General features: G+C 54.6%; 1 protein-coding gene across 3 annotated transcripts in view; it reads left to right on the top strand.

Moving 5' to 3' along the window:
* Positions 1–16,113: 16,113 nt before the first annotated feature.
* ADGRA2 (adhesion G protein-coupled receptor A2) overlaps positions 16,114–24,728 on the top strand; it is a 34,564-nt gene continuing 25,949 nt past the window's right edge. For 2 of the 3 annotated variants that reach the window (XM_072763524.1, XM_072763525.1), the window contains exon 1: positions 16,164–16,569. In XM_072763524.1, the coding sequence (XP_072619625.1) occupies positions 16,307–16,569 (263 nt within the window). In that variant the 5' untranslated portion in view covers positions 16,164–16,306. Of the gene's footprint in view, positions 16,570–24,728 lie in introns of all 3 variants that reach the window. The other variant, XM_025993591.2, reaches the window with a different exon arrangement.

Here is a 24,728-nt window from a genome sequence, read left to right as displayed (position 1 = left end):
GACCTGGTGTAATGAGTGAGTCTAACAGGAACAGGGTATTGGAGCCAACACGTAGCAGCTGTGCCTGTCACTTGACACCGTGCCATCCGAGCTTTAGAGGAAGACTTCCCTTGGGTCATAGATGCAGCCAAAGGCACACCGTGGATGAGAGAGGAATTCTGAACTTCTAAAGGCAAGAAAATGAAATGTCCATATTTTAGCAATTAAAAGGAAGGTTCCCTCTTGCTGCAAGAACCTCTATTTTAAGCGGCCCCTAGGTGGCGGCATTGGTTAGCCTGTGGGGCCAGATTTCCTGGGAGGGGTCCCTCACCCTGAGTCTCAGTCCTTCAGTGGGCAGGAAAGGAGGCCAAAGAGAACACGATTTTTCCAAGTGATAGGACTGCCTCTTGCAAAGACACTAGGTTCCCCCAGATAGCACATTTCTCTGCTAACTGGACCAGGGGTCTGAGGGTGGCTGCAGAACACTTTGGGAGAGGTGAACTGGTCTAAGCTTTTGTTTTCTTTTAAAGATTGTTAGCTTTTTTTTTTTTTTAAAGATTTATTTATTTATTCAGAGTGAGGCAGAGACACAGGCAGAGGGAGAAGCAGGCTCCATGCAGAGAGCCTGACGTGGGACTCTATCCTCGGTCTCCAGGATCACACCCCCGGCTGCAGGTGTCGCTAAACCGCTGCGCCACCAGGGCTGCCCTGGTCTATGCTTTTTAATAAAGAACTCTCTGGATTGTGCCTAGAGATTGGGAACAATGAAGGAGGCAAGCCAGGGGAAGGTGAATCAAACCCAGATAAGGAAAGGAAACCAAAGTAGGTCTGTCCAGTATACCCACAGCGGGCATGGGCCTTTGGCAGAGAGAAAAGTGAGCAAAATTATGACTTTGATTTGTTATATGGGAGAGGCAGCAGGTCCGAATACTCCCACGTTTTCATCAGATGTGATAGCACCCACATCAAGTTCCCTGAGTCACAGGAGCGGCTATCTGGGGCAGACCCACCATGTGGCCTAGCATTCTCTGGGCCCCTTCCATCGCAGCCTGGGCCCTTGCCTGCCCGGTGCCAGCCTGTCATCCTTAGAAGGGTCAGATGCTCAAAGGCTCCCAGTGATCCAGCAACGCTTTGTCCTTGCAAATTTCCTCATAGATTCCAACTGTTGCATCTCTTAATTACTAAAAACATACACTGCCCCTTCCTTGCCTTTTTTAAACGTTACCAGCCCATTAAGCACTCTCCCCTATATTGTCTCATTTTGCCCCCACAAAAATTGGTAGGGTGATTTTGGCAACATGGTGGTGTCCCTTTGTAGACAGGGCACTGAGTCCCAGAGACGGTTCTGTGCTCCTTTTCTGAGGTCAGAGTGGGTTCATGGCAGAGCGAGAAATAAACTCAAGGCTCTTGACTCCTAGTCCAGAGCTTCACTGCCCCACACTGGTATGTTCTGTTGTCTCGGGATTGTAATAATTGGTAGGTGGCACATTCTTAGATTTATAGGTTTAAGTTAAGAGAAACGTATTACCGTAAAAGAACTGTATGTTTTTAGTCTATTGTAATTGTTGAGAACTGACACATCTTTAATGCAGAACAAACTCTGAAACCGCAAGCAGTGGGGATGAGCAGGGAGGAGAGAATTAAACCCAGCCTGGGTGGATTAACCTCTCCTCCTGTCATCCTGGTTCCCTAACATACTCATCCCTCCCCCAGATTCAAACTACCCCACGGGCTGAGCTGTGAAGCCCAGATCATGCAGAGTTGCGCCCTTCCTCCCCCCCCCCCTCCCCGAGCCAGGCTGGCAGGGGATTTTGTTCCCCACTGCTACACAGGAGAAATGAGGTCACACAGGACATCCTTAACACCCAAGACACCTCTGTCCTTTTGAAAAGAAGTGGCCCTGTGCTTTCCACCAAAGCTCTGGACGGGAAGGACTCGCCCGCCAATTCCTGAAGGCCTTGATAAGGTGGCCTTGACAGCGCTGCAATTGGAACCGATCTGCTCTGGGACCTGCGACCGTCTTTACCATGAAATCAGTTGAATGCTATTACATCAGCCTGATGACTGAGGGCAAAAGAATCCAAACTGTCCACCAAGAAGCTTCGCTAATCTGCCCTCTCCCCTCAAGAGGCACCTAGGTAAAGAAAGTGTTCCCTTTACACACGGTCTGCATCACCGTGCATGCGTGGTGGCTGTGGGGGTGGGTGGGTGGCTATCCACAGAGTTGGGGGTCCCTGATCTTCAGCTCCTCCCCTAACATCCCTTGAGGTGTCCAAGGGACCCCAGAGCGAACACTCTTTTCCCTGAAAGTCCAGCACAGATAAGCTGAAATGGAATATGCTAGGGACAAAGGGGAAGGGTCTTTTGGCACCTTTCTTGTATTTAAAAGCAGTTTTCTGAGCTCACAAAGGAGCAGAAGCCACCTCTTGAGGGCCTGAGTGCCTTCTCCAAGCTGGGCTGGGGTGGGGGGTGCTCCCCGGGCTCCCTGCCAGCGCCTGCCTCACCCATGCCCCAGCCCAGTTCCCCTGCGCTCCAGCTCCAGAGCAAAGCCTGACCCAGCTGCCAATCTCCAAAATAAAATCAATGTGTGACCTTACCCACCAGCTGTCCCAAAGAAACTAGCACAAACTAGGGCCAACTTTGAAGCCAAGAAGGGAAGATGAGAAGTTGGGAGAGGGGGGGATAACTTGGCTGGACTTGAAAGGTGTCTTGTCTGTCTGTTCCCCATTAGGCGCAATTCTCTTGCAATCTGCAGCCTCGACATAATTCTCTTGACCAGAAACTCTCCAGAGAGATAGTGTCAGAAGGAAAAACAAACAGAAAAGCATCCCTGACAGCAAAATCACTTAAAAACCAGGGAGGGCAGGGAAAGGCCCTCCACTGTAGGGCCATGTGGGGAGACGCACTTACCCCGGGGCGCGACAAGGACAGTGCCAGGAAGCCAAGCTCCCCAATCCTCTGCACCACAAGCCCCCTGGCAGCAGAGATGTGATTTGTCTGGTTTTCTCACCTGTGTACTCAACACCCGAAACCCACAGTGCCCGGCTTTTTACAAAGGCCTTGGGGTTGCCCCCCAAGGGACTCAGAAGGACTGTTTTAGGGGAAAACAGTGGTCCCGTGTCCTGCCTCACTGTCCCATTGCTGACTGCCCCCCAGCAGCTGCTGAAGGCTGAAGACCCAGCTCTCCCTGCAGGCTGGCAGCCAGGTCCCCAGGCGGCAAAGACCCTTCTCCTCAAGCCCCTTTGACCTGCCTTTGAGCTGAGCTGCCTGGTGTTGGGGAAGGCCGGCCCCACCCTGGTCTTCGGGAACCCAGAGGGTGAGGACTAGGGGGTGGGGGGTGGGTGCAGAGCCAGAGAGGACCCAGTTCTGGGCTCAAGTTTCTGGGGCAGGCGTCCCGTTAAGAGGAGAAACTTTTTTTTTTTTAAAGAAAGAAAAACTAATCAGAAGAAAGAAGCAAGAGCTTTTCCCTGCCTTTCTGACTTGTTTATTACTAGGATATCTGATTTCAGCAGAGGAAGCCGGCACTGAAGCAAGGTTTTTATTGGCCGTGAGCAAGAGGAATTTCAGGGTTTGCCTCTGATTTGGCTTCCCCAGAACATGCGGCACCGGCACCGAAGAGAGCTCACCGCTTTCAGGGAGTAGCTCGTGCTTGGGGGGGTGGGGGGTGGCCAGAACTCCTGCTTTCTGCAGCTTCCACCGAAATTCCCCTTCGAGGAGCCAGGGGCCCAGCCTGGAAGGTGGCCTCATAAACATTTCAGAGAGGAGAACAAAATAGGGAGCAAGAGTTAGGAAGCTCTGAAATTGGCTGGGGGCAGGGGGGGGGGGCGGTTGTCGTGAGCTGTGCTCACCGCACCCCTCCCTTCTGAGTGGGGACCTGGAGGGGAGTAGGCCGGGTTTGGATGAAAGCACAGTGTCTCTAGCTGACAGAGCCAGGCAGGCTGCAGTCGCAGGGCCAGGCCTGATGGTTTCAATGTGTGGGGAAGATAAAGCCAGGATGTGCAGAGGCAGCCTCTGCCAACAGCTCTCCTCAGCTGGGTCGGCCGGCCTCTGGGGAGGGGATTACCAGCTGGGCCTCAGGCTGGAGGAGCTGCTGCTGATCCCCAGGGCTCCCCACAGACACCTCCACGCACGGACAGCCCAGCCTTCCTGCCTCCTGCTGGCAACTCCTCCGTGGACAGAGGGCGAGGGTGTCCCTCCAATCTGGGGCCTCTGGGGGTGGGGGGAGCCCAGCCATCTCCCTCTCTCCCTCCTCCTCCCCCCATATCCTATGTCTACCTACCTTGCCCTCTAATCCCTCTCATCACCTTCCCCTCTCCAAACACCAGGGACAGGATGGACCTCAAAGCCAAGATCTCTAGGAGTCCCTGCCTTGCTGTCCTACTTGCCCCATCAGGAGCAGGATCCTTGTGCCAAGGGTGCAGAGACTTTGGGGGCCCACTCGGAGTGGAGAGGGCAGCCCCTCTGCCCAGGGATGGCTCTCTTCCAGATCCAGGTCTGGGAGCACCCCCTACCACCCCACTCCTCTTCTGGGCATGGGTCTGTGCAACGGGTCCAGGGCCCTGTCCCAGGGCCAGTGTGCACCCCATGGTGTCGGCTGTCCCCAGCGGGCTCTGCTCACCTATGAGGGCTGGGCCCCACTCTGGAGCCTCACTGTGCCCGGGAGCTCTGAACTGAGGCCCAGACTGGGGGATGGGGGTGGATAGAGAAACAGGGCTCTCACTGTGTCCACTTCGAGGAGCCCAGGCATCAAAAGGACTTTATGCCGTCAGCTTAGGAACATGCTCCCAGGGAGAGGAGCTGCAGGAGTAAAAGTGGATGGTCCACATTGGGGTGGGGAGCTGCTACAGGGGACATACACACACACACACACACACACACACACACACACACACACACACACGGCAGGAGGCTTGCTCCAAGCCTCTGGTACCAGTCTGCCCCGGTTTGACTCCCCACTTCTGTTCCTCACCAGTCAGATCACCTTGGGCCAAGACTTAAGCATCTCGGTGCCTCAGTTTCCTCATCTGTAAGTAGGGGGCATATTAAGAGCATTGGCCTCCTGGTGTTTCCAAGTTGAAACATGATAAAGCAGGGTGCCCCCAGCTGGCTCAGTTGAAGAGAGCCCAGGACTCGGTCTCAGGGTCACGAGTCCCAGCCCCATGATGCATGTAGAGATTACTTAAAAATTAAAAATCGAGGACACAGATCTTCTTTTAATGTGGCAAAGCAGGTAGAGCGCCGTGCACACAGAACCTGGCACATCCTGAAAGCTCAGAAAACTCTAGAGCCCCAGCGTTGGACCCAGCCTGGTTGGGCTTTGCATTCTGCTCAGATCTCCATGGAGAAACGGGGTGGAGCTCTGATGGACCCAGCAGATAAGGACTGTCGGGAAAACTGTTGCCTTCCTTCTTAAATGAAACATGATCCTCTAAGGCCTAGGAGGAAGGGTGACCGTCCAGGAGGCAGCAAATCTCTGAGTGCCCACGACGAGCTCTCTTTCCAGGCATCTCAGCAAGCGCACGGCGAGGTGGAATGGCCCAGCTTCCCCTTCACACGCTGCCCGGATCTGGATGCCCAGGCCTTCCCTGCCTGTCCCCGCAGCTTTAAACTAAAGATCTCGCTAGGGACTGGGGCATAAAAAAAACAGCAAAATCAGCCCAGAGTGAAACCAAAACTAGCCACTCTGGCTCTCATACCCTGTGTCCTGAGAGGCTGATGACACACCCAAACCTCTGAGTGCTGTCCCCACGAGGGAGGTCCAGGGAGGGGGCTCCTCTTCCTACATTTCTCCCAACCTCCCCCTCCATGACCACGGGCCTGCCGGGCCCCAAAGGTGGCCAGCCAGGACTTAGGTAATAGAGCCCAACGTACTGTCCTGCACCAAGTCTGACCTTGACCTTCCAGGGAGGTTGGGGAGGGGGGGGGTTGGTTAGGGTACATAAAGCAGACAGAGGATGAGAGGAGAAAGAAAAGAGAGAGAGAGGGAAAGAAGTAGAGAAGTAAAAGGGAGATAAGAGAGACAAAGGCCAAAGGGCCAGCCCAGAAACCCCCCATGGCCAGCTAGGCATCCAGAGGACAGCTGCTTCAGGGAATTGGGGTTCACGCAAATTACAAGTCTAATGGGCCAGGCTGCAGATCAGCCTCAGCTGTGTGTTAACAAGGCTCTCGGAGACAGGAGGGGTTTCCCACACACCCCTAGTGGGCCAGAGTGCCCTCAGGGGACAGACCGTGGTGTTGGGAGAGGGCAACGGAGACCCAAAGACTCAGGCTTAAAGATCTATGGAGAGCCACGGCCCTGAAGGATGCCCCCCTGGTGGGGAGTTGGAGGGGGCACGTTTCCCAAATCTGGACCTACAAATCCCACCCTCAGACAGGGAAGCTCACACCAGTATAAGGCTCCTGCAGTGACTGCACTGATTGACAAAGAGCATAGAACTAAAAGCAAACCAGGTGAAAGCTGCCTCTGGACAGCTGGTTCAGGGGGAGAATGTTGTTTTTCATTTCAGGCACTTCCATGCTATTTCATTCCTTTTTCAAAGATTTTATTTATTTATTCATGAGAGACATGGGGAGAGAGGCAGAGACACAGGCAGAGGGAGAAGCAGGCTCTGTGGGGAGCCCGACTTGGGGCTCCATCCCAGGACCCGGGGATCACGACCTGAGCCGAAGGCAGACACTCAACCGCTGAGCCAGCCAGGCGACCCCATGCTGTTTCATTTCTAACCATATGTGTGTCCTACATTGATAAAAACAATTTTTATAAATAGTGGTGAGGGTTGGAAGCCAGCTTTGCTCCAGACAAAATTTGAGGTCTGCCTCAACCTGGGCTCCCTGCCACATGCCCAGCAAAGGGAGATCCCTGTCTTCAGTCTTGCCAGCGCCCAGCTGGCCCAGTCCCCCTGGATGAGTGGACCCCAAACACTCCAGGCTTGTCTGGACCTCTCCTCCTTCCCAGAATAACATGAGAAGCCACTAAGTAGCTTTTTGCTCCTCTTCTGTTTTCTTCAGTACTGTGTCAAGCCTCCTCTGGGGTGAGAGGGGCACAGATGTGTGAGCCTCAGCCCTGGGAAACCAGAGGTTCACACCTACCCACACTTGCCCATCACGTGCAAGGTAGCAGGTGGAGTACGAGGGGTGTTGGGAGAGCCAGGGCCCCACCCAACTGCTCCACTGAGTGATCCTGTCATAGCACAGAAAGAGTGAGGTCAGCTGAGCCCTCTCTGCCCCAACACACATGTGCATAGACACCCACACACATACGCACACACAAGCACACCCGCATGTCACTTAACCTGAGTTCCAATGTCCTCATCTGTGAGAAAGGATAGCAGCCGCATATGGGGCAGTGGTTAGGATGAAATGAAATACAGTTGATCCTTGAAGAACATGGGGGGTTAGAACATGGGACCAACCCCTCTGCACAGTTGAAAATATGAGCACAACTTTGGATCCCCCAAACACTTAACCACTACTAGCCTACTGTTGACCAGAAACCTCACTGAAACATGAACAGTCAATGAACACAGTTATATGTATTATATACTATATTCTTTTTTTATTAAAGATTTTTATTTATTTACTCATGAAAGACACAGAGAGAGAGAAGCAGAGAAACAGGCAGAGGGAGAAGCAGGCTCCCTGTAGAGAGCCCGATGCAGGACTCCATCCCAGGACCCCAGGATCATGCCCTGAGCCAAAGACAAATGCTCAACCACTGAGCCACCCAGGCGTCCTTATATACTATATTCTTATAATAAAAGTAAGTTAGAAGAAAGAAAAAGTTATTAAGAAAGTTGTAAGAAGGGAAACCTGGGGGCTCAATCAGTTGGGCATCTGCCTTCGGCTCAGGTCATGACCCCGGAGTCCCAGGATCAAGCCCCCGAATCAGGCTCCCTGCTCAGTGGAGAGTCTGCTTCTCCTTCTCCCTCTGCACCCCCCACCCCAGCTCATGTTCTTTCTCTCTCTCTCGCTTACTCTCTCTCTCTCTACCCGAATCAGGCTCCCTGCTCAGTGGAGAGTCTGCTTCTCCTTCTCCCTCTGCACCCCCCACCCCAGCTCATGTTCTTTCTCTCTCTCTCGCTTACTCTCTCTCTCTAATAAATGAAATCTTTTAAAAAAGAAAGTCCTAAGAAAGAGAAACTAGATTTACTGTAAAATACCCCACAGAGAACTGGGTCTGTGGAGTTCCAACCATGTTCTAGGGTCAGCTGTCTGCACACAGCAGCACCCTCAGTACCTTAGCACCTCGATAAATGTCACTCTTGTTCTCCTCCTCTCCACTTCTCTCTCTACACCCTGGAAGCCACACGTCTACACACAGTCATAAAAATGTTGGCCTTCTGCCCCCCGCTCTCCCCTCCATGGCCACCTCCACCCATCCCACTCCACCCCCCTACACACTTGCTCACACTCTTCTGGCCAGTGTTGCTTGTCCTCCTTCTGGGATAGTCCGACCCCAGCAGGGCTCAGGGAGAGGGCAACACACTGTGCCTGGCCTCCTCCTCTCATCTGCCTCTAGGGAGGAAAGGCAATGGATGGAGCTGTTCCTCAGGGAGGCCTAGAAGAAACAGGTCACAGGCCCCTAAGGAGCCATGAAACCAGATGGAAACCAAGCCCTGATGGGCTTGGCTACCTTGGCCCACCAGAAAAGGCCCTCCTTCTGGACCTGATGAGGCTGTGACTTGAGAGGATTCCTGAGTCCTGATCCATTGGTGAGACTTGGGCAAGAGAGATGCACTCTGTGACCTGGGCTCTGAGGAGACTACGAGCCTGCAGAGGTGTCTCAGGGCCCACCAGGGAGAGGAATGGGGTGGTAGGAGGAGACCCCTCACCCCTCCACCACCAGCCCTGCTTCACTCCCTCTAACAATACAGGTCTGTCCTCTGTCTAAGGCTCCAAGCTTTTCCCTGGTCTCCCTCTCTGCCTGGCTGATGCCTGTTTATCCTTCTAGGTTAGCTTAGCCACTGCTTCCTCGGAGAGGCCTTTTCTGGTCCCCCAAGGAAACTATGGGCTCTCGTCCCCCATTATTCTAATGGCCCCTTCCTTTCACACACATCACCCACCTCACAATTTGTAATCATAGAGTCATTTGTGCCCTTCTTTGTTCAACCACAGCCTCTCTTACTAGACTATCAGCTCCCTGAGGGCAGCAATCATGGCTTTTTTTTTTTTTTTTTTTCTATGATAGTCACAGAGAGAGAGAGAGAGGCAGAGACACAGGCAGAGGGAGAAGCAGGCTCCATGCACCGGGAGCCTGACGTGGGATTCGATCCCGGGTCTCCAGGATCGCGCCCTGGGCCAAAGGCAGGCGCCAAACCGCTGCGCCACCCAGGGATCCCTGGCTTTTTTTTTTTTTTAAACCATTTTATACCCAGCACTGAAGCCCACAGTGATGGGCCAAACTCTTGATTTTCTCCCCAGGTTTTATCCTTCCTGGGTCTTCTCCAGCTTAGTAAATGGCAACTCCATTCTTCTCACAGCTGAAGCCAAATACCTAGAGGACCAATCTTTTTCTTCCTTTAATTGAAATATAGTTGACACGCAATGCTATATTAGTTTCAAGTGTATAACACAGTGGACAGTTTTATAAGTTATGCTGTACTAGGGGGTCATTTTTAAAAAATATTTTATTTATTTATTCATGAGAGATACAGAGAGAGAGGCAGAGACACAGGTAGAGGGATAAGCAGGCTCCCTGCAGGGAGCCCGATGCAGGACCCGATCCCAGGACCCCGGGATCATGACCTGAGCCAAAGGCAGACGGCTCAACCACTGAGCCATCCAGGTGTCCCTACTAAGAGTCGTCTTTGACAAGTTTTTCTCACAGCTCACTTTCAGTATGTCAGGGAATCCTGCTGGACTCACATTCCACTCACGCCCAGGACCCAACCACTTTCTGCCTCCTTCCCCACCTCCTTCGTCCAAGGTGCCATGGCATCTCCCCTGGACGGGTATCCTAACTGGCCTCCTGTGCCAGACTTGTCATCCTTCATCTGCCAGATAGACAGGAGGTTTAAAAGTCTAATTCAGGTGAGATAATGCCTCTTTCTCAAACCATCTGGTCTTTTCTTCCTATTTAGAATCAAACTGAACGCCTTTACCTGGGTCTTCAGTACCCTAGGTGATGGGCACATGAGGTCAAAGGGCACAGTGACCACATCTCTCACTCTGCCCCAACCACATGAGTCCCCAACTTCCTTGATTGAGAACCAAGAGTGCTCTCCCACCTTGCTGCCACTGCTCTTTCCTCTGCATGGGATGTTCTGTCCCCCCAGAGCCATGTGACCTGCTCCCTTCTGAACTCGGCTGGAAGATCACCCTTGTCATAGAGGTCTTCCTCATTACACTTTATTTCCTTAAGCAGCTTCATTTTGCTTCATTGATCTTATTATCCCCCACCTACTAGAAGAGGCATATTTGTTTATTTATGTTCTCTCTCTCTCTCTCTCCCACTGCTGTAACAGTAGTGTCATGAAACTATGGACTTTCTTTTGGTTTATCGCTGTATCTTCATAACCAGAAACAGTATCTGGCACATGGTAGATGCTCCATAAGCGTTGCTTAAATGAATGACTGAGACTTCCGTAGCACTTTGTTGAAAAAATTAAATAAATGTCTCTTCTATTTGTTGGGCACTAAAACAGGTCAGAAATTTGAAAGATCAAGATAAGAATTCCCTCCTCTGGGACCTTACATGCTAAAGGAAGAGTCAAATACATAAACACTGAGCCATAAGAGAGGACAGAATTAAGTAGGTACTGTGGGGAAAAAATGATATTCAACTGACTAAATTTGCTGATCTAGTTGGCTTTATTCACTGATTCATGAACCAGGCAACATCCCATCTAGTGAGCAGAACAGAGCTGCTTGAAGCTGAACAAAACTGAAGGCTTTTCCAGGCAGAAGGGGGTGGGAAAAGGAAGTTCCTAGCAAAGAGTGGATTGGTTCCGGCAAGGTCTCCTTTCTTTGGGCAAAGGCTGGGGTCTATCAGGCATTACCTCACTGGTGCTGACAAGGTAATTCCAGATTGGCTGGTTAAAGGTCAGATTTCTGGGAGGGCTGAAACTGAAATTAGGCTAGGTATTAAGTCTTGGTTTGCTGATGTGGGGCTTAGCACAAGTGACTCCATTTTTGATCTGTTGTTCCTTTTTCAACAGTGCCAATAAGAAAAACAGCAGCAAGCCTCCAGTGAGGAGGTTAGCTAACATTTACGGAGCACTTGCATGTGCCAGGCTGGGGTATTCTCTGACACCGATTAATTCTCCACTGAGTGTCCTACAATTTAATTCCACTCAGAGGTAGAGCAAACCCCACAAGTTAAGGGCTCAGTCCTCCCAGTTCAGATGCCAGTTGCGAGTCTTGGGGCCACCGATACTTCTGACTCCCTGGCTGTAAATCAGAGCCTCCCTTGATCTCTTCTTTAGTTTCAATAACTTGCTAGTATGGTTCACAGGACTCAGGAAAGCACTGTACTTACGTTAGAGGGTTTATTTGTAAGGATTCAACTCTGGAACAGCCAAATGGAAGAGATGCATAGGACCAGGTATGGGGAGGGGAGAAGGAGCTTCCATGCCCTGTTCAGGTATGTGGGCCTCCCAGCACCTTGTCATGTTCAACCTGAAAGCACTCTAAATCTCACCATTGGACATTTCAGAGACCTCAATCTCAAGCACCCCTGTCCATTTCCCAGAAGCCAGTGGGGCTGAAAGTTCTAATCCTCTCATCACTAGGTCTTTCTGGTGACCAGCCCCATTTCCAGGCTACCTAAGAGTCTCACCCTCAACATTAGCATAAAGTCAGGTGCAATCAAAGACGCCCCTTATGATTATTAACAAAAAAACTCCAAGGGACACCTGGGTGGCTCAGTGGTTGAGTATCTGCCTTTGGCTCAGGGCATGATCCGGGGTCCTGGAATCAAGCCCCGCATCAGGCTCCCTGCAGGGAACCTGCTTCTCCCTCTGCCTATGTCTCTGCCTCTCTGTGTCCTTCATGAATAAATAAATAAAATCTTGGAAAAAAAAAAAAAAGACAGTCCTATCACTCAGGAAACACCAAGGGTTTGAGGAGCTCTGGGTCAGGAACCAGGACAAAGGCCAAATGTATTCTTGTGCTACACTACACAGGCATCATTTATATACAATTGACATCAGTACAATTCTCTGAAGTAAGTGCAGATGAGAAAACTGAGACTTTGGTATATTAAGTGATTTGCCCAAAGTCACGTGGTCCATAAACTAGAGAGCCAGGATTTGAATGCAGCTGCAGAGTCCATGCCCTTGGCCACAATGCTCAGTTCAGGAGGCAGCCCAGCATCTGGGGGAGTGTGAGTAGATTTCACTTTAAGGGTGACTCCAATTTTAATAGACACAGAGATCATGACCACTTCCTGCGAGATTGCCTAAATTATACACAGGTGCCTAACGTGGGATTATATCTGATCACCAAAAGGAAGGCCTCCCAGGCCCAAAGATTTACCTGGGTAGCTTCTCACAATCGTTATTGTTTCTTCTGCTTGAGTAGAGCATTTCTCTCCATGAATACCCAGTGTGAATGTTGCAGCAGGACAGGCAGCCTCAGCCCCGTCCCCAGAGGAAGGTAGGAGACAGAGAGCCCGGAGGACTGCCCAGCACAGCCATCCTGGGATGGAGGTGGGAGAAGGAGAATTGGGGGGGAGGTGTCACAGGCTCTGTGCCTCCACAGTGTCTAAGCTCATGGAGCCCTGGAGAAATGTCCTATTTGCATTATCGACCTAATTGTGGACCATTATCTCCTGTACTATTGTCCAGGGTCTGTGTTAGGATCCTGCCTCTGAAAGGCAAGAAGACCCAGAGGGTGTTAGAAAACCTAAGTTTAAAGGTGAACACCCAGGATGGGGCCCCCAGACAGCTGGGGGAGCTAGCTAGCTAGCCAGCTCTTGCTGGTTCAGAGTCTACACATGTTACAATCTTTAGTCACCCTTTCCTTTCTTCTAGCCGAGTATCAAGGCTCTTTTGGAAAGTTTCTGCCTTCCTTGATTCTGTTAGAATCGGGATGGGGGTCCTGCCCAGCTATGCTTTGTGAGTGGACATCTCTAGAGGTTTAGCTCAGAAGGGCCCAGGGAATCAAAATGAGAAAACCTCTAGAAGTAAAATTTGGGGGGAACTGTTGAGAGATCTCCTCCTCTCAGCAAATTACAGAGCCTGGTGGTTAAAAAATTGGACCCTGGAGCCCAGAGTGCCTGAATTCAAATCCTGGTCCTACTACTTATTAGCCTGAACCTGTGGACTACTAAGGCGCCTCTTCACACCTCAGTTTCCTGTCTGATAAAACAGCCATCCTTATCCTGCTGGGAGGACTCAATGAGCTAATTCTTGTGAAATGTAGTCAACAAATGCCTGGCATACAATAAGCACTCGGGAGATGTTAGCTCCCGTGTGCAGGTCCTCCTGCCGTAGCCTCTGCTCTGCTCCAGTCTCGGAGGGAGGGGACACTGACCATTACCCCAGCTTCTGCCCTCAGCTGCTGCTAATGGGAGGACTGGTCTGCCATGAGGTTAAAGGCTCCAATTCATCCTTGACAAGGAAGACTGGATGAGCCTGGAAGCTGGGGGCAGAGAAAGGTTTGCTAGCAGCTAAAACCTAGCAAAGACAAGCTTACTTTGGGCGGGGGGGAGCCCCAGACCCTTAAGGGAATAATTATGGGTTAGTAGTCAGGTGGTTTGCACTTCTGCCCTGAATTGGATTAAAACTTCTCTCTTGCTTCAGCATGATCAGTTCAGCCTCCTCTCTGTGATCTTGATACCTTATCCTTAGTCCATTAAACAGCTTATCACACCAAGAGGGTGTATGTAATTGGCAAAACTCCCTAGCCAGATTTCTTGAGATTGGGACTAAGTTTGAGTTCCTCTTCTGTCTCAAACAAACTTCGAAACAAAAAGATCTTCTTGTAGGCCACTCATCCATCCCACCCTGTGCTTCTGATGACAGTTAAACTGGGAAGCTTCTGTGGGAAAAGCTTTGAGTGGCTCAGAGGAAAGAGCACTTGAAAAGTAATCAGAGGGTAAATTCCCACCCCTGGCTCTTGACTGCTCATGACTCAGTTTCCTCAACCACAATGGCAAAGTGGGAAGGTAGCTCCTGTCCCATTCACCTCTCTGGGTGGGTATAAAAGACAAACGTGATGACAAACAGGAAAAGAGAGAGTTTTATAAATGTCTCCATGCAGCACCTCATTCCCACCTGTGGGGAAGCTTTGCCTCATTAAATGTCATTTGACCTCTGTACAGCCTCACAGAATACGAGTCCCAGTGCAATTCCTTTCCAGACTTTTGAGTGTCTTCATGTAGCAAAAATAATTGACCAAAAAGCTCTGTGTGTGATCTAGGCCAGAGGCCTCTCCTCCCCTGAAAAGTTTGCCTTGCCTGAGAACAGGACTGTTGAATGGCAGACCCTGCCTGTGGCCGTGGCTCCATCTCGACCCTTCCAAAGGAATGCAGTCTCAGCCTGCCTGCCGCCTGTGGAGGGCTCCTGCTGGGGAGTCCATTCCCCTTCTCTCTTACTCCATTTGCAATCACTATTTATTTATCTTTGGAAGTTGAAGGAACCAGAGCCTACAGCTGGGAAAGACTGGAGGAGCCAGAGAGGGAAAGTGAAGAAGCCCGTGTCTGGGCCCAGTGTCTGTCTCTGGCAGGGCAGGGAGAGAAGGTGCTTCTCAGCAAAGGGGGGTGGGAGACTCCAGCCAAAGGCTAGGGTGCTGGAAAAGATCTTGCACACACCAGTAGGGCCTAGACCATAGAAAGGAGGTGGCAGTTAGAGACCTTCTTTGGCGATACAGTGATAGATGAGACACAGGAGTTCTGCCCAGGGATCCCCCAACCCAGGTGGCCTGCCCCTCAGCAGCAAAGGGTCTATTAGGCCCCATTCCCAGCTTGCATTACAGTCCCTCTAGGACCCTCAGGATCCATCCCCAGACAATATTCGAAGCCACCAGCCCTCTGCCTATGGAAACTGAGTGCCACCTCTCGTTCACTCAAATGCCACAACTGACATTCATAATCTAGAAGCCCCCCCCTTATGACCCCAGAGATTAGATGCTCCAGGATGTTAGAGGCTGTGTCCAAGTCAAATAGAGCTGAGTAGAATGAAACTCTACTAACCTACAGGGCAGTGCTCTTTCCACACCCTGGCAGCACTGCGCCCTGCTTTTCCTCTTCCCATTTTGCTCATTCCCACTGCCTTCCAAACACACACACACACACACACACACACACACACACACTGGGATATGGAAAATGTAGAAAGCCAGATCTAGCCTGTTACCTTGGCCTTTGACCCCTCCGTGGCCTAGTGACAGGCACCCCCTCCCCCGCTGGGTGAGGTCACTGGCAGCACTGGCAACAGAGAGGCGGCTGAGCCTTCCTAAGTCTTCGGGTTGGATCCTACAGTGGCCAGGCCGGAGCAGGGCTGCGGGAGGGGGAGCGGGCTTCCAGACGGGCCCATCAGGTCAGGGGCCACGGGAAGCCGAGTGTCAGCTACGCCGGGGCCGGGGCCGGGCGGCGAACAAAGTTCAGTCTCAACCCCACACAGGGAGCACCAACACCCCTGGCCAAACCCGCAGGTCAATGGAAGACCCAGAACAGGGGGTTGCGGGCTGGACCAGCAAGAGCGAGGAAGGGTTTGGGGAACGCGATGGTGGCGGGCTTCGAGGCCCAGATGGCTGGTGGCGCGGAAGAGTCCGGGCCCGGGGAAGACGCGCGGGAGGGCGAAGGCGTCGGGGTTCGGGGCAGGCTCGGGGACACGCGGCGCCTGCAGCCCCGGGGCGCTCTGCTCCGAGGAGGGCCCGGCCTGGCTGCGCATCGGGAGGCGCTAGGGCCTCGCGGACGGGCGAGCCGGCGAGGGGAGGGCGCCCTCCCGGGAGGGCGGGCGGGGGCAGGCGGCGGCGGGAGCGGCGCCGCGCCGAGCTGCCTCCATCCATGGCCCGGAGCGGCGGCGGCGGCAGCAGGAGCGCGGCGCGATCCGCTAGGTCCCAGCCCGGCGCGGAGCGAGCAGGCGACGCGGAGGGGCCGCGCCCCCGGCGGCCCGGGAGCACCGCGCGGAGCCTCGGGCCGCGCCGCCGGGGGCCGCCAGCGCCGCGCTGACAGCCGCGCCCGCGTCCTCCCCGCCGGGGCGCTCGCCGGACATGCCCCCGGGGCGCGGCGGCGGGGACCCCGGGGCTCGCCTCCGCCCAGGGCCCCCCGCCCCGCCCTCGGACGCCCCGGGGCCCCGCTGAGCACGCCTCCCGCCCCCCGGGTCCCTCCGGCCGCCGCGCAGACGGGCCCCGGCGCCGCGGGTCCCCGCGGGGCGATGGGCTGATGGGCGCCGCGGGACGCAGGATGCGGGGGGCGCCCGCGCGCCTGCTGCTGCCGCTGCTGCCGTGGCTGCTGTTCCTGGCGCCCGAGACCCGGGGCGCGCCCGGCTGCCCCGTCCCCATTCGCAGCTGCAAGTGCTCGGGGGAGCGGCCCAAGGGGCTGAGCGGCGGCGCCCCCAACCCCGCGCGCAGGAGGGTGGTGTGCGGCGGCGGGGACCTCCCGGAGCCCCCCGAGCCCGGCCTTCTGCCGAACGGAACCGTCACCCTGTGAGTACCGCCCTCGGCCGGCGCGGCCCGAGCCCCGACGAGGGGACGGAGGGAGACCGGACGGGGGCGCCGGGGAAGGGGGCCGGGGCCGCTGCGGCCACCGCAGAGCCTCGAGGGCGGGCCTGAGCCCAGGCGCCGGGAAGGGAGGCTCGGAGAGGTGCGGGAGCGATCAGGGGTCCCGGGGTGCCGAGGGGGAAGGGGCCTGGGGGGCGGCCGCACCGCTCAGAGGCCCCGCGGGCGCCCGCTCACCTGCACAGGTGGAGGGAATGCGCGCTGGCGGGGCGCCCGCGCCCCTGGACTCTGCAGCCTGGGCCGGGGAAAGACTTCGGGGGGCCGAGGGGGTTGGGCCGGGGGAAGGCTCAGGCAACATCGACGCCCGCCGACGCGTCCGTGGGCGGCCTGGAGGGGTCCCCCAGGTTCACCCCGCGGGCTTGGCTCCTCCAGTGGGGGGCGCCCCACCCGCACCCCCCCACCTCCGTCGCCTGCCAGCCCCGGTTCCAGCCGGTCTCCACGGGCCGGCGGGGCACTGGGGTCTTGGGAAATCTGCCCTTGGGGTTGCGGCGCCCCCGGCCTGAGTGAGACCCCGGCGTCCCGGTCCCTCTCGGGCCTCTGTCCCTCCGCGCACTCCTGTGAAGTGGGCTGTGCGCCCGGGGTCCTGCACCCCGCCCTCCTCTTTGGGGTGACACTAGCTTTGGCTGTTAATCGATTGACTTCTCCGCTCCAAGACTGCGAAGAAAGAACCTGGCGCCCCCTGTCCTTCCTCAGGCTGGCCCCCGCCCCCAGCCTTCCCTCCGCGACGCGACGCCAAGCCCCCCGGTGGAGGCCACTGAGGGACCTCCGCCCGCGCGCGCCTGCTCCGGCCACGTGCTCCCGCCCCACGCGCCGTGGGGTGCAGGGTCCGAGCCCGCGGCAGCCCCTGCCCTGCCGCCCAGGACCCAACCTGCAAGCGCTTCCCCTTTCCTGTCTTCCTGCCCCCGGTGGCAACCGTTTCCCCACCGCCCCTTGCCCAGAGCTGGGGCTGGCTCCCAGTCTATCCTGATTGTGTCCAGAACAATACAGTAATGCCTCTGGTTGGGTGAGTTCAGAGGCTGCCGGCTTCCTGACAGGACACGACTGGTCAGCCTCTGACGTTGGCCGCCTGGCCTGCATTTTCCCCAGCTGGTGTGTGTGTGTGTGTGTGTGTGTGTGTGTGCGCGCGCGCGCGTGCATTAGGAGGTGGAGGCAATGTGTCTGCTCTCTCCCACGTCTCCCCAGCGGTTCTGGGATATGGCCATGGCCTGGGAAGGCATCTGGGGCTGCTCATTCCTGGTCTCTTTGATTGTCCACTGGTGTTGAAGGGTCTAGACAGGCCTGGGCATTCCCCAGCCCACTCAGATCTGGAGGAGAAATATGCTTGCTGTGTGGAATGGTTGGGCCGGTGTCTGTGCGAGCCCCCGCTGGGCAATGATAACTCAGTTCAAGAAAGGGGTGTGTGTGTGTGTGTGTGTGTGTGTGTACTCCATCTTGTGGCTGTACTCACACACAGATGTGGGACACTGTCTCTCTGTATGCCTGCTTGTTGGGATTAGGGAATCCTAACGAACTGAAGGCAGAGAAGAGGGGGAAACATTAAAAGGTGGTTTTGCAGTACATCTTAGAATGATTTGGTAACTAATGCTTTCCAGCCATAGCTAATTCCCATCGACGCCACTCCGAGGAGTGAGTGCAGCCAGCTCTTGGTGAGAATATATTGTGACAGGGTGGCAGCAAACATGACTGCTAGCTTACCTTCCCATCCCAAGCCACTCCCAGAGGAAGGGCCCCTTCATTGTCCCAGGCCACTGACCTAGCTGGCTTAAGATACCTTCCAAAGGAACATCTCTGGGCCTGGCTGGACATCCCCACAGTGACCACAGGGCAGGCCCTAGAAGCCCCCGAGAGCCCGCTGGCCCGTGAGCCTGGACTGTGGCTGAATCCCAGCCACAGACATATTTCTTAGGCTCTCCCTTGGGGCTCCACCTAAACCTGATCCTGATTGCTGGGCAGGGGTTCTCTTCCCCGGCTCAGCTCCTCCAGCCCAGCCATCCTTACCCAGCATGCCTCTTGAGGGAAGAAGGAAGAGAAGTGGCGGGAAGGGGCTTCATCCTAGTAGCAAAACAGGAGGCTCAGAGCTTGAAAACCTTCTCCACACCCTCTCAAACTCTTCCTCCTTACTCTTTTTGTTTCCACATAGATTTCCCCTTCCATCTTTTTGCCTGTCACTTGGTGCAAGCAACAGGACTTTCTTGGATAGATTTTTGCACCATGGCTTTATCTCCCTCCTCCTCCCCTATTTACCTCCACAATGGGCCACCAGGTCCCAGTCCCCTTCACACCTGTACCCTACTCGCTTGGGTCCTCAGGGGACCCAGGATTCCACCTTAGGAAGCCTGGTAGCTGCCAGTGCTGGGACTATTCAGGCAAAGAAAAGGTGCCCTTCTGCAAGGAGCCTCCTGTCTCTGGTCAGAGAAAGCTTCCAGGCAGTTCCAAGGCAATTCTGTGAATCCTGTTGACCTCACTGAAAACCCTTCCACCTCCACCCTACTATCTTAACTCCTGCCTTCTGCTTTTGTAGACTCTGTGCCCCCTCTCCCCACGCTTTGCTTTCCCCTCTTCTGATGGATTTTCATTTGCAGTTTTCCAGGAAAGCAGAACTCTTGGCTTCCTTCCTGATCCATTTGTCCCACCCCTCAGCACAGTCCTGACACCAGTGCTCCTGTCCAGAGCAGGAGCCTTTATGGCTCTCCCGTGGGGGGAAAGGTCTCATGGGGGGTGGCTAACTTCAGGGAGAGCGTGGCTATGAGAGGGGGATGAGGATCCATGTGAACCCCCTACACATCCCTGGGCAGCAGCTAGTGGACCTGCCCTTCTCTTTCTCAGCTCTGAGAGTGAGGGGGAGGAGGGTAGTAAGGAATTCTAGGAAAGGACAGATAACTTCAGAAGGAAATCTCCTACAAGGACCTTCAGGGACATCTGAGCAGCCCCTCAGAGGATTCCAGCCAGCGTCATAAATTCCTGGACTGGCTGCACTGAAAAGGCCCTTACAGAGCAGCAAAGGCAGCCTCTGCATTTCAGTCTTATAGCTGAGCAAACTGAGGCCAGAATGGGAGGGCCTGGTGTCCTGACAGTCACAGCTCCCTGACGCCTGGGTGACTGCTTGGATTCTCTCACATTCCTCTCAGGGAAGGAATTCACCATTCACCTGGCTGGACTTGGGACCCAATGGACACAAAAGCTGCCTTTAAAACCCAGTTCCTTCCCAGCAGAACCAAGGCCCTTTTGACCTGGGAACATTCCAAGGCTGGGTGGGGAGGGGGCAGGCAAGGATCAGGTCACCCTGGATTCTCCCAGAATCCCTTGTCCACTTTGCCTCCCCTTTCTGGGGCAGGGTGTTGCCCACCACATCAGCGACCCACAAAGGGGAGATGGAGCATTTGCCATTCAGATGCGCCTAAGGACGGGCCAGATCCTTTTGCTGGGGGTTTGGTGGTCTTTAGAGAAAGAGGGAAGGGGAGGGGAAGGGGAGGCCCCTTCGCAGCCCTGGTGCTCACTCCAGCCTCAGCAAAGTCATTCTTGAACACAGATCTCCCTCTGAAGCTCCAGCCCTGAACTGGTCCCTCCCCTCAATGCCCCTCACCCCAGCTGCCAGGATCCAGTTAGGGAGTTTGGGGCAAAGTGTGCCAGCTGCCTCGCACATAGCCCGAGGGGAGTGGAAAGATGCTGGCTGCAGGGGCGGGTCCTTGCCAGCTTCCCCACCCCCTCTCTTCCACCCTCTTTCCCCCATATGGTTCTCATAAGGTCTGGGCTCAGAGACAGCAGCCAGAGGAAGTGGCTGTGTACAGAGAGCTTTTGTGAGGGAGAGGAGGGGGAGGGGGGAGAGAGCCGAGAGAAAGAAGGAAAGAAAAGAAGCAAAAGGCTGGGGACAGAAGGTGGGAGAAAGCCTGGAGACTCCTGCACACTACCTTCCCATCCCGGTGCAGGGTGGGTCTTAGATGCAGGCACGCCCTGAGCGCTCTCGACCCCACCTGTCTGAAAGGAGGGGCCCAGAAGAAATCCCGGTTCCCCTCTGACTTCCCAACTACCTGCAGGAGAGCCTAGAGGCAGCCAGCCCCTTCCCAGAGCCCTGGGGGAATCTTGCCCTGAGGTCTCCCTCAGGTGCAGGATGTCAGGGTCTGAAGTCCCATCTCAGGGCAAGCACTGGGCAGAGAACAGAGTCCTCTGGGGTTTACTGGTTGAGTCCTCACTGCGCCAAAGAGACTGGAGAGGCCACCACACTGAACTCCAAAGACAACCCCTATAATTCAACATCCAGTGGTTCCAGGACCCAGAATGGGTAATTTGGCCTGAATTTTTCAGAACATGTGCATGAACCCAGCCACGCCTGATCCCCATGGAGGTCCCTTCCCACTATTGTGGATCAATCACCCTTTCGTGATGGGGAGCTGGCAGTGGGCAATCCCTAGCCCTGGGGGTGAGTCTGAGAATTTCCCCCAAAGGCACACGCAAACCAGTGTAATTTGAACCTGACCATAAATTGACCCTTAAATTGGGGGTCATGTTTTTAAAGGGAGAGAGTTTCCAAGTTGAGGCCGCATGAGAATCATTGGGATAAGAACCCTTTCCTAAAGAGAAAAAGTTCCAGTCAGTCCTTGTCCTTCCTTCAGGGAGCTCTCCTCACCAAAGCCCAGAGATGGGAGGTGAGTTCCCCAGCACCACACAGCCCAGGGCAGACTCCTCACTCCCTGGTGACCCTGAAATAGAGGCCAACCCCCCCCCCCACTCCTCCTCCCTGGGACCCTATGAAGAGCAGAGGAGGGGAGAGGAGGGAAGTGGCCCTGGGCTGAGGAACTAGAAGGAAAGTCCGGTAACTGCTAGGAAGGGGCTGCTCGGAGGGGCTGTTTATTTTCATTCCCCCAGCCCAGCGCTCTGTTCTATTTAGAGCTCAGACACTGACAGGACAAAGCTGCCTCCTCCCCTTCCTCCCTCCTCTGTCGGGCCCCCATCCTTCCCAAACTCCAGAACATTCCTTTGCTTTTAGGACTGGGTAATGGGGGTGGGGGGAGCAGAGAAACTGTGGAGTGTAGCTAACTCCGGCAACCTCCCAGGACCCAGCTTCCCCAGCCCTGGGAGTGGGGAGAGCAAAGGGGTGTGCAAGATGGATGGGGCCAGGTGAGGGGCAGGGGAGCCAATCTGTCACAGAGGAGCAGGGAATGGGGCGGAGAGAGGCCTGAGGAGGGAGTTCCAGCCTGAACTGGAGGGGCCAGACGTCTCCCAGCTGGAAAGTGAAGGGAAAATCTGAGAGCTGCCCACCCCTTCTCAACCCCCCCCACCCCCCCCAGGGCTCTTGGCCTGCTGGGAACTGTGTGGTGAGGCTGAAACTTCAGACTTCAGGCCCCAGGAGACCTGGTATCCAAAAGAGGAAAAGCCATCAAATACCAGGAGTGGGAGTCTTCAGTCCAGATTCTTCCTTTACGGAGAAGAAACCTCCAGAGAGGGGCTGACCTGCCTGCCATCACAGCTCCCAGCCAGACCAGCCTGTACTCCAGTCCCGGTCAGCCTTTTCCCATCGTGACCAACCAGAGACCTCATCCCTGGGGACTGGGCAGGGGAGATCAGTGATCTGCTTCCTCCAATGGACACGTGAGCCAAGGAAGGGGGTAGATAAGCTTACAAACACTTATGGACTCAGGTGCCCTCTGTACAAAATCACTGCACAGAGTACTGGAAGTCAGATGGACTCAGAGCAAGTGGCCTCTAAAGCATCCCTCCTGGTGTTTCTCTCCCTCTATGGCACTTGCACAGCTTCAGGACTACACCACCCCAAGGGCACGGTCTCAGGAGGGCTGTACCCCGGAGCCAGGTTAGCTCAGAGGGGGATAGATGCTGTCTCCAAGCCGTCAGGACCCAGCTCTGCCAAAACACACGGGGAGGTGGAGGCAGGGAGTGGAGGCAGGAGGAAACTGCAGAAAAGCAGAGTTCAGCATGAACCTTGACCACCCCAACCTTCGCTGGAGCTCTGCCCCCCCAGATACCGGGCCATCAGTTGGGCCAGTGTCTGTTCTGTGTCCAGCCCATGCCGGTGCCAGGAGGTGAGAGCCCCGGTGTCTGACCTCAGGGCCGGACAGTCTCCTCACGGAGACTGGATGCAGGCGCACAAAGCAGGACAGGGTCAGGGCCCCAGGGCTCGCTCGGAAACCTTCTAGGGTAGAAGGACTAAGGGACTAATTTATACTTGGGTATAGGAGACTGATAACAAGTTGATCCTTTCAGCTTTATTTGTATTTGAAAAGAAATCACTCTCTCGGGATCCCTGGGTGGCTCAGCGGTTTGGCGCCTGCCTTTGGCCCAGGGCGCGATCCTGGAGACCCGGGATCGAATCCCACGTCGGGCTCCCGGTGCATGGAGCCTGCTTCTCCCTCTGCCTGTGTCTCTGCCTCTCTCTCTCTCTCTCTCTCTCTCTCTCTCTCTCTCTCTCTCTGTGTGTGACTATCATAAATAAATAAAAATTAAAAAAAAAAAAAAAAAGAGATCACTCTCTCCACCCAAAATCGTGTCTGCCCCTGGGCTGAGAGTTTAGGCCATGTTTGGAGAAGCACTTAAGGTGAATTGGGAGTGACTTCCCAGCTTCCTCGAATCCAGTGGACACACACACACAAACATTCCGCTCTGACACATGTCCCTCCGCCTTCCATGAATGGAGGATCGTAGACCTTGTAGACCTCACATCTCATCGATGTTTGTAGTACTATTGTGTTACACAGGGCTGAGCACACAATAGGCGTGAGAGTAGACTTGAAGATTGAATGAGTCCCTGGGGTGAATGATTACAGCAGGCTTGATTCTGTGTGCTCAGGCTAGGGTGACAGGGCCCCAGATCCCCAGCCAGGCCCACTGACCACCCACCTACCACAAAGCCCCCTAGCGCCTTTTCTCAGGCTGCAGATTCCCTTGGGTTGTCCTCCCTGTTTCAGCCCCAGTTTCTTGGTCCTGCCTGCACACCACCAAGATGCGGTGCCCTTGTAAAGAGGACAGGTTGGAGAAAAGAAAACAAGAAGGCCCCATGCATAGGAGCCATTCCTATGCAAGACAGACTATTTTCTTACTTTTTTTTTTAAGATTTTATTTATGTATTCATGAGAGACACACAGAGAGAGAGAGAGAGAGAGAGAGAGGCAGAGACACAGGCAGAGGGAGAAGCAGGCTCCACGCAGGGAGCCAGACGTGGGACTCGATTCTGGGACCCCAGGATCACGCCCTGGGCTGAAGGCAGCGCTAAACCATTGAGCCACCGGGGCTGCCCTATAGACTATTTTCTTTCCTGACCTTGACCTCAGGCCCTGCCTGGACAGGTCAGCCTCAAGGCTGAGGTCTGAGGCCATATCCAGACACAAACCCCAACAGCCTGGGGAAGGAAGGTCCTACTTGGGTCTCCTTTTAAGCAGGTGTCCGGTGCCGTGTAGACAGGCTCCCAGCCAAGGGAAGGGATGGCAGGGAGCTTCCAGAGTGTAGTCTGTCCTCTCCACCAGTTAAGTCCCCTGCAATCAGGATAAATGGACAGAAGGGCAGACTGTGGAGGGAAGGGAAGCCACAGGACGGCAGCCTTCAGCCTGAGGATTTGTGTCAACGCAGGACCTGTAGACTGGAGGCAGTTTCACTTTTGGAGACCCTCTTGTCATATCAAGTGCACTGGAATGCACCCACATCCTTCATGGAACATAACAATCATGGCTAATCGACGTATCATGACACTCGGTTGTTATTTAGTGAAGTGTTTGTTAATTTCAATTTTATAGCATTTCATTTCAGAGGCAGCGATTATTTTTTTAGGTTGCAGACACCGTTGTGAGCCCAGGAATGCTCAGAGGCCTTGGGCACTATGGCTGCAGGAGGCGCTGGGAGTCCTGTTGCACTGGATGGTTCAGAGTGGCTGTGGGCCTGGGACCCCCTCACTGATGGTCTCCCTAAGACACCGCCAAGGTGCCAGCAACAGATGCTGGAGACAGGTCTTTCTGAGCCCAGACATGTCTGTCTGAATTCCAGGCTCAGACTCCCTGGAGAACGTACATTCCCAAGTGCCCAGACATGTGGTCCTTGTACCTGAGTGTGTTACAGTGGGGTAGGGGGGTGCTGACATGTATGAC

The sequence above is a fragment of the Vulpes vulpes genome, chromosome 7 (genome assembly GCF_048418805.1).
Source record: "Vulpes vulpes isolate BD-2025 chromosome 7, VulVul3, whole genome shotgun sequence".
Lineage (NCBI taxonomy): Eukaryota > Metazoa > Chordata > Mammalia > Carnivora > Canidae > Vulpes > Vulpes vulpes.
Note: the sequence above shows the minus strand (reverse complement) of the source record. Positions and strands in the feature narration are given on the sequence as shown.